This window comes from Poecile atricapillus, chromosome 3, assembly GCF_030490865.1.
Source record: "Poecile atricapillus isolate bPoeAtr1 chromosome 3, bPoeAtr1.hap1, whole genome shotgun sequence".
NCBI lineage: Eukaryota > Metazoa > Chordata > Aves > Passeriformes > Paridae > Poecile > Poecile atricapillus.
This window is the reverse complement of record NC_081251.1, coordinates 67,983,564-67,993,366: the sequence shown is the minus strand read 5'-3', so window position 1 is coordinate 67,993,366 and position 9,803 is coordinate 67,983,564. Positions and strand designations below refer to the sequence as shown.

The window sequence follows — 9,803 nt, the reverse complement described above, 5'->3', positions numbered from 1 at the left end:
CTCGCTTTTCCTCTTCCACGTCTCTTCCCCATCCCACTGGGAGAAGTAAGGAAGGAAGCAAGAAACTGGGCAGGCATTTGGTGTTTGCCAGGGTCAGCCTACCACATTAGCAAACCTTGTGATCAAAATTAAAATCAGACTTGTCTGACAAACCAGGTGACACCAGATAAAGTGTGATCTGTCATTTACATCTTGTGTTCACTTCATCTGACCTATGATTTAGCAGGTTAGCATATGAAAAGTAACATTCTTGCAATTCTGAACCCTGTATAATTTTGAAATCTACATAAAGTCTCTTTCAGTTACCTGAAAATTGCCTAGTCTTCAAAGATGATTAAAAAATGCACAGTTCAGGTTCAGAGATATACTTACCCACTTATTTTGATGCTCCTATGTGTTATCTTTTATCATTTGTAATGTAATGTAATGTAATGTTTTCTCTTTGGCATTGTCCCTCCTAATAGTCAGGCCTAAATTATTTTACTGTGGTTGCATGATGCAGATATGCCACTTCTCTTCAGTTTATTAACTGACTATTTACTTCCTCAAAACTGACTTTTTACTCGATATTTTCTTTTTACCAAACCTTTATCAGTCCTAGGATTTCATAGGTTCTTAATTTTCAAATAGTACACTTTTCAGTCTTGCTTTCTTCTCCCTTTGGTTTTCCTTATTATTTGCCTGTGTTTTCTAGGAGCTGACTTGTAGTCATGGCTATTCATGCCACTATATTCTCCACTGTGCAGACACTATCCATAATGTAGTACTATTCCCAGTAACAATCAAGTGTTTAATCCTATGGTGAATTAAATCAATGGACAAGCTCTCAGGAGGGAATCATGCTGTAAGGAAAACTGTCAAAAATGCATGGTATGTATTTGCTATCTTTGTCAACCTTCCATCCAGTCACTTATAACACCTTATTGTTATGCTATTTAAAGTGTGACAAAATTATAGTGCTGTAAGTGCTATCAGAACTTTTTTTCCTGGTTCATTATATTAAAAAAACCTGAAGTAGATCAGACTGTATGTCATTGTTCAGCAGTACTTTTTAATTCCAAACCTTAGGGCTTTATAAGCACCATATGGAAACTGATCCTGGCCCCAAACATTTTATACAATGATATTATCCAACTGTCTTTCTTAAGTGTCAAAAGAAAAGCAGAGACATTTAATTTCTTGGAATAGATAATCCATTAAGGTATTGCACAGACTTTATTAGAAGATTGTTTATTATGTGCTTCAAAACAGAGGATGAGACTGGAAAGAAATTAAGCACAGGCAAGTGATAGTTGCACCCACTCATCTTACAGCAGTCTTTTCAATGCTGGGCCTGGTAGAAAGCTATGTGTTAATGGATTTGTTGGTGTTAACTGTGGATTTCTTCTATGTTGATGCATTCCTTTGCAGGATGGTTTCTTTCTATCAGCATCCACAATTATTTTGTGGGCTTAAATGTTCCAGGTGAATGAGTTGTTTGATTGTTCCAGATCACTATTAAGAAAAGATATCTTAACAAGAGTGCTTCTTTCAGCATGGCAGAAGTTTGTGCTTGTACTGGCTGCAGTAGTTAGCTTGCCAGAATTTCATTACAGCCCTTGCCAGTGCTTTACAAAATCTGTGACGCTCTTCAGCTGCCCTCACCCACTGGGGCAATTCAAGCTGAATGGCATCAATGGTGCCAGAACTACGGGAACCAAAAGTCTTTGTTATGTACCCACCGCTATAATAGTTTCCATTATTTGGGCTAGGATTGGATGGAGAAGGCACACAAACGTAACTCTTATTTTGTTCTTCAATATATCTACCCAAACTTCTGTTCCCTGCAACCAAAGTCTCAGAAGACACATTTACTAGCTGACTGGCCAGATGGCTAATTGAGGAATTCAAGGCAGAAAAGACACCTGAGTTAAGGGAAGTTTTTGAAAGTGTGTAACCTAGTTCTATCCACCTTTCAGGATGTGCTTGTCCGTGGATATCCAGAATAAGGCCCTCTGACATCTGTGATTTTGCAGTGGTCAAAAATCCCATATAGTCCTCCCAGGCCTGTTCTGCTTGGGGAATGCCAAAGGAGGCTTCTTCCTTTTCCCTGTTAGCATCCATCTTGAACCTCTGTAGGTGGTTTATGATGATATGTGGGAAGAAGCCATGAGTAATGTTGTTGATTTCTTCAGCAAGAGCCTGAGCCACCTCTATAGTATACCTGTCTTGGTTGGTAGATACTTTGCATTTCTCAGAATTTTGAATACTTCCAGGAGGACAGTTATGAGAGAAAATACAAGAGGATGTCTTCGCATCCCAACAGGCGGCCTCTCGATCAGGGATGTCTTCAGGTTCCATGGACCCACCATGTGGGACAGAGAGAATGAGGTTCATGTTTCCCACTTGATACTCTGTGAAATTATTATGACCAAATATAACATCTTTGGTGCCAGTGACTTTCAAAAGAAAAGGTAAGATGGAAAGGAGAAATAAATAAATGTTTTTCATTTCCTGCTGGAAGGCTGAGCAATAGATCAGTACCTACAAAAAAATCAAAAAACAGATTATGGATTATTTACAGCTGGGAACACATGAGATTGTTCAGCTGCTACTGGCAAAGTTAGTTAATGATTAACCTGTTTTAGTTTTATTCCATGTAGCACAAAGAACACTTACATGAGAAACAGAAATTAACAGGTATGGCTAGATGTAACAAATGCAAGGGAAATGGTAGGTTACTGGGGCTCCCCCATTTCCCCAGAAAGCACAAATAATATTTGATCACCCTATCTGATTCCAGAGAATCATCCCAGCAAAACATCTGAAATCTGATTTTTTTTTTTTTTTTGCATCAAAGCCTCTCTTTTTTCATCTCAGAAATATAGGAAAATTCTAGCAAAATGTGATGAAGCATCTGTATGTCTTTGACCTGTGTGAAATATATTTGAATTATCAGTGTGGTTGTATAAACTAGAGGCTATGTCAGTCCACTTTTGTGACCAGGCTTGAGTAAAACTGAATGCTACCAAGCTCTGTCTCTAACTGTGCTCCAGACTGGAGGAAAAAGACTTTAAGACCTTTACAGATAGGTACTAGTGAGTGCATTAAGTAGTGACTCTGTTCTCTTTAGTTTGCAAGTCTCTATTATCTTCAAGTGACCTAATATATATTAAAGCCCTCACTAATGATGCCATTTTTTGGAAAGCTGGAATTTAACAAGATGCTAACTGGTCTTTCTGGTTTGAAGATATCTTTAGCAAGATCAGTGCCTTGAGTGTAACTATCTAGTGGCTGTAACATGAACCAGTAAAGTCAGTGAAAAGCAGAATAAAAAAGGATACTTTTCACTTCCAGGAGTAAAAAATCCTCCTCATTAAAGGCCAGATTAGGAGTATATAGACACATGCATTTGCAGATGAATCAGGGTACCCTGTTGTCTAGTCCCACCCCTATCATTACAGCACCTGCAGAAATACAGAAGATAAGAGGATGGACAAAGGAGAGAGTAAGAAAGAAGATCAGCATGAATCTATCCCCAGCTTCTGGCCTGAGACTATGTATGAGAGCAGCCAGTAATACTAAGAGGGCAGTGGGCACTGCGGAAGCACCCGCCATCAGCTGCCTGCTCTAAGAAAGGGAGAGGGCACCTTCACCCAAATAAAGCAGCAAAATATTATTTTCCTGCTAGTGCTGCTGGATTTTTAGAGATAATTTCTCCTGCCCACTGCACTGCACTCCGAGGAGCCTGTACCTGAAAAATAAACATCTATCTTCTGCTCTTCTTTCTCAGCTGAAAGTCCCATAAAAGTCTGTAAGCTGGAATCGGATCTCTGAGAATCTCACAGAATTCACAAAATGACCAGGGTGGAAGAGACCGTAAAGATCATCAAGTCCCACCCAAGCCCTAATATCTCAACTAAACCATGGCACTGAGTGCCACATCCAGTCTGTTTTTAAACATATCCAGGGATGGTGACTCCCGCACCTCCCCAGGTAGACCATTCCAGTACTTTATCACTCTTTACATGAAAAACTTTAATATCCAACCTGTAATTCCCTTGATGCAGCTTGAGGCTGTATCCTCTCGTTCTGTCTGCTGCTGCCTGGAGAAAGAGACCAACCCTCACCTGACCACAACCACCTTTCAGGGAGTTGTAGAGAGTGATAAGGTCACCTCTGAGTCTCCTTTTCTCCAGGCTAAACACCCCCAGCTCCCTCAGTCATTGCTCACAGGACTTGTGTTCCATGTCCCTCACCAGCCTCGTTGCCTCCTCTGGACCTGCTCAAGTGTCTCAACATCCTTCCCAAACTGAGGGGCCCAGAACTGGACACAGAACTCCAGGTGTGGCCTCACCAGTGCAGAGTGCAGGGGGAGAATGACCTCTCTGCTCCTGCTGGCCACACCATTCCTGATCCAGGCCAGGGGCCATTGGCCTTCTTGGCCACCAGGGCACACTGCTGGCTCATGTTCAGCTGCTGTCACCAGCACCCCCAGGTCCCTTTCTGCCTGGGCACTGTCCTGCCACACCATCCCCAGCCTGTAACACTGGCTGGGTCTGATACCCTGGCCATCCTGTAAGTGCTGTATGAGGGCACTCACTATAAACTGTTCCATTACCTTACCTGGTACTGAGGTCATGCTAATTGGTCTATAATTACTAGGTCTATAATAACTTACTATAATTACTAGGATTCTCCTTCCCATCCTTTCTGTGCATGGGTGTCACATTGGCCAGCTTGTGAGCCAAGACTGTTGGTAAATGATGGAGAGCACCTTCACAAGGTCATCTGCCAGCTCTCCCCTGGGGTGGATCCCATCTGGTTCCATAGACTTACTCTGATTGCCTCCTCCTGGATAATGGGGGGACCCTTCTGCTCCCTGCCACCATCTACCAACCCAGGAGGACAGTTGTCCTGAAGGCAACTTGTTTTCCCACTGAGGCAAAGAAGGCATTGAGCACTCCTCATTATGGATGCCAACTGTGAAACAGAGCACGGTGCCTGTGGAAATTGCAGGCTGCATAGCTTTCTCAGTCTTGCCTGAGAAAGTAGCCTGGGAAATCATGGGAAGGAATTAAAACAATCCTCAGAGACAGGAAACAGCCTTGCAGGTGCTGTTTGTCTGTTCCTTGTTTTCTTGCAAGAGAAGGTCGAGGGGTGGTGTACCCCACAGACCAATGATAGTGATGTGTTAGTTTACTAACCAATAAGAGTTTATTTTCTGTACTTTTCACGTATCGGTCTATAAAAAAGATCTGAAGCAATAAACTGAGAGAAATTCTCCTGATCGACTCCCAAGAGAGTCTGTGTCATTCTTCTAGCAGTTCCCAATAGAGCGACACCTCATCTGCAGTTACTAAGTTCCCTCCTGCATCTAATAAAGAACAAAGGTTGCTCTTACCCTTCCCTTTACCATTAATATATTCATAAAAACATTTTTATTATCCTTTACAGAAGTCACCATTTTAAGTTCAAACTGAGCTTTGGCCTCTCTAATTTTTTTCATACATGCTCTAGCAGCCCCTTAAATACTTCCTGAGAGACCTGACCCTCTTTCCAAAGATGATATATATCTTCTTTTTATTCCTAAGTTCTTCCAAAACCTCCTTGATCATCCAGGCCAGACATTTACCCTGTTGACTTGTCTTGTGGCACACAGGGACAGTCTATTCTCCTATGCCCTCAAAGTCTCTGTTTTGAAGCATGCCCACCTTTCCTGAACTCCTTTGTTTTTAAGGGCTGCTTCCCAAGGAACTCTCTGAATAAGTCTCCTAAATAGGCCAAAGTCTGCCCTCTGGAAGTCCAGTGTAAAAGTTTTATTGGTGCTCCTCCCGATTTCACCAAATATCAAGAACTCTATAATTTCATGATCACTGTGCCCCAAGCTGCCTCCAACCACCACATCTCCCACCAGCCCATCTCTGTTTGTAAACAACAGATCCAACATAGTCCCTCTCTCCTGGTGGGCTCACCCACCAGCTGCGACAAAAAGTTGACCTCCACACACTACAAATTTCCTGGACTGCCTCTTTTCTGCTGTATTAAGTTCCCAGCAGATGTCTGGCAGGTTGAAGTCACCTACAAGAACAAGGACTGATGATCCTGAAACATTATCTAGCTTCTTATAGAATAAGTTGTCCACCACTTCTTCCTGGTTGGATGGACAATAACAGACAATAACAAGACGTCAGTCTTGTTGGCCTTCCCCTTAATTCTTACCCATAGGCATTCAACTTCATCGTCATTAGCTTCAGTACCCATGGCATCAAAAGCCTCCCTAATACAAAGGGTCACCCCTCCACCTCTTCTTCCTTTCCTGTCTCTTCTGAAGAGCTTGTAGCCATTCAGTGCAGTGCTCCATCCATGTGAGTTGTCCCACCACATTTCCATGAGAGCAACTACATCACAGCTTTGGTGTAGCACCATGGCCTCCAGCTCTTCTTGTTTGTTGCCCATGCTGCGTGCATTGGTGTACGTGCACCTCAGCTGGGCTACCAATTTCACCTCTAACTCAGGCTTACCACCCTTAGGCCTGCTCCCAGACAGCCCAGCTGTATCCCCTTCTTCCTTCAAACCTAGTTTAAAGTCCTCTCAACGAGGTCTGCCAGTTCATGAGCTAAAAACCTTCTGCCCTTAACGGAGAGATGTATCCCATCTGGTTCCAGCAGGGCAGATGCTGTAAAAGTTTCCCTATGATCAAAGAATCTGAACTTTTGATGATGACACCAACCTTTGAGCCACTTGTTAATGATGTAAGTTCTCCTATTCCCTGCACCATTTTTCTCAGTCACCAAAAGGACTGAGCAGAACACTACCTGCGCCCCTGCCCTTTCAACCACTTAAGCCAGTGCCCTAAAGTCCCTTTTAATTGCCTTGACACTCCTCCCTTCAATGTCATCACTGCCAGCCTGGAGTATCAGCAGTGGGTAATAATCAGAGGGCTGAATCAGCCTAGGAAGTCCCTCAGTGATAGAGATAGAGATAGAGGTCTGCTGGCCCCAGAGGCCCCAGGCAGGCAGCAGACCTCCCTGTGGGTCCAGTTGACATATGGGGCCTTCTGTTCCCCTCAGAAGGGAGTCACCCACTACGATCACCCTTCTTTTCTTTTTGCTGTTAGAGGTGGTAATTCGTCTTACATATGAATCATAATTGGGAGGCACACTGGGCAGATAATTTTCTTCTAAATCATCTGGCTGATTCTCTAAATCCAGGGCCTCATACCTATTCTGAAGTTGTGCCTGGCTAGGGGATGGGGGTCTGGAGGAATTTTTATTACCTCCCTGAACAGGGACCCATTTCCACTCTCATTCATCTACCAGGTGCCCTTCTATTTATTGCCTGCCAGTGGGAAGCATATGAGTCCTCTGACTTTTAGTGGGCCTCCCCAAAAGATGGAAGGGCTGAACTCCACCAATCTATTTCCCTTTCACTTTCCCAGACACTCCTTAGTCTTTCAAACTCCTCCCTAAGCTCGGCCACCAGTAAAAGGAGGTGGTTCACCTGTCCACACCACAGGCAGGTTTCCTCCAGAACACCCCATGAAACCACTGATAAGCTCAAACACTCCGGGCAGGAATGGGTCTGTATAAACCATCATCTTTGGAGGATTCAATTTGGTTGCATACCCTTGTACTAACCACAGTTTTTGACCATGTTAAAACCACTACTCACAGAAACCCCAAAACCAACCAACCAGCAGAAACACCGCAAACAACACACAGCAAACCTTTTTGAGTAAGAAAACCTGAGACCCTGCCTGTGCAACCTGCCTCAGCCGCACTCCCAGAGACGTGCTACACCCGTTTGCCCACTCCTGTTTGCCACACTTCCCAGAGGCCTCTTATAATCAATTAAATTATAATCAATTATAATCAATTATAATCTTATAATCAATTAAACTCAACAACAAAAGCCCTACCTTTGTTCCTGTATAACTCATAAGTGCATCTCATCTACAGTTTTCCTGCTCATGACAAAAGATTTGTTTCATTTTAAGCTTTCATTTAAAGAGTTCTTTTAGTTGTGCTATTTGCTTAAAACAAGATTTTATCCACAGCCCTGTATGGTTCATGTTTCTGTAGACTTCCCTGAAACAGGCATTCATCTGCTAGCTCACTCTGTGCTACTAGAAACATTAAGGAAAGGAATACTGTCAAAAATCCTTTTTCTCAGAAAAACAGACTACACATGCAGAGTGTGTAAGTCTAGGAATAGCTTACCTGAGGTGCAGGGGATGTCCAGCACCAAGTTAAATAAATCGACAGTAACAACAACCTCCCCAGAGGCTGCTCACCTGTCCTAGAAGGACTCGGGTTTCTTCGTCTCAGGCTCTCTTTTAAATACGATGACACAGCTGTTCCTTTCCCACAGCATGCCGAGTTGTTTGTGGTTATCAGCAGCAGTTTCCTTATCTTTTTGCAATTTCTTGTTAATTATTGAATCAAGCTGTTAATGTTATTAGATCATGCCTTAATGATATATGGAGAGCTCTGTATAGTTCCAAAACTGAAGAAAGTCATCTTGGCACAGCTCAAGTTCTGGACAGACTTGGAGAGTCTGGAGGCACCTGTGTTATTGGGAGGTCCAAAAAAGCAATACAAAACAAAACAAAACCAAAACCAACCAACCAAAAAAAAAACCCCAAGAGTAATTTAAAGTGGTAGTAATGACTGCAGAACTAGTTTGAAGACTTACCTACAAATTAAGAGAATTTCTCCCACCTCTGCGCCTTTGAAAGCGAAACTGAACTGCCCCTTGCACTCGGCTTCAGCTGAAGCTCTGTCCCAAAAAGCCTCTAGGGGCCGGGCTGGGCCACGCAGCTACAAGGAGCGGAGGCTTTAGCAGCACCCGGATGTATGATTTCACAACGACAGATCACAAGGGGAAAAATCTGCACTGAGATACTAGAGTTTAGCATGCTTTTGTTCCCTATACTGACATCATGTTTCCAGAGACAAAAAACTTGCCACGGGTAGCACAGCCACACTTAAATTCAGAATAGCTACTAAGCTAACATAATCAGCAGAAAACCATATCAAAACTATGTTAACTAGATCATCTAGGTTCTTAATAACTATACTAACATATAATATTTTCATGATAAAAGAGGATCTTTTATAAATATTTCCTGTGCTACTAAATACAGTTTAAGGATGTCATCCTCTAAACTTCTCTAAAGTGTATACAACTATTCATTGTACTGCTTGTGGTATTAAAGTCTGGCTTCCTAACTAAGCTTTAAAAAGCTGTGAAAATATATATTCCATAAATAGAAATTTCAATAAAAGACAGATAAAGGATGAAGTGAATGTAATACTGCCAGCTATCAGAGAGAAATCAAATTTCTCTTCAAAGAAATTGATTAAATAGTCAAACTAACTTCCAAACCAACTTTTTGAGGTAAAAGTGATCAACTTCTTAAGCAGTGCAAACAATATAGTAGTGGTAATAAGAAATTCACTGAAATTTTGGAGAAAAAATGTAAACCAGACACCCAACCTACTAATATCACCAAAACTGATAGTCTGATTGTGAGCTTCAGGAAAGTGCTGTTTTTCATCCTGAGTATTTTAATCTACTGCATAAAGACACTTCCAGCTGTGCCAGATGCTGCACGGAAGGAAGTTTAGTAAAGATCTGCAAGATGTCCTTGCCCATTGTAGTGCACAGCGGGGACAAATTTAATTTTGCTTTACGTGTCTGTGTAAAGGTTAGATATTTACATCAGACAGTGATCCCATTTCCTCTCTTTAGGAGAGCTGTGTCGAGAAAGAAGCAGTTCTGGAGGTATTTCAGTGTTTTTTTCTTGGGCACCTATCTCA

The 9,803-nt window shown here is 42.3% G+C and overlaps 1 protein-coding gene across 1 annotated transcript; it reads right to left on the bottom strand.

Annotated features, from left to right (window-relative positions):
• Positions 1 to 1,099: 1,099 nt before the first annotated feature.
• LOC131578223 (uncharacterized) lies at positions 1,100 to 8,413 on the bottom strand. Its single transcript, XM_058836762.1, has 2 exons — positions 8,202 to 8,413; positions 1,100 to 2,523 (listed from the first exon to the last, which is right to left on the bottom strand). The coding sequence occupies exon 2, from the start codon at positions 2,488 to 2,490 to the stop codon at positions 1,531 to 1,533; it is 960 nt and encodes a 319-aa protein (XP_058692745.1). The 5' UTR covers positions 2,491 to 2,523; positions 8,202 to 8,413; the 3' UTR covers positions 1,100 to 1,530.
• Between the last annotated feature and the right edge of the window lie 1,390 nt (positions 8,414 to 9,803).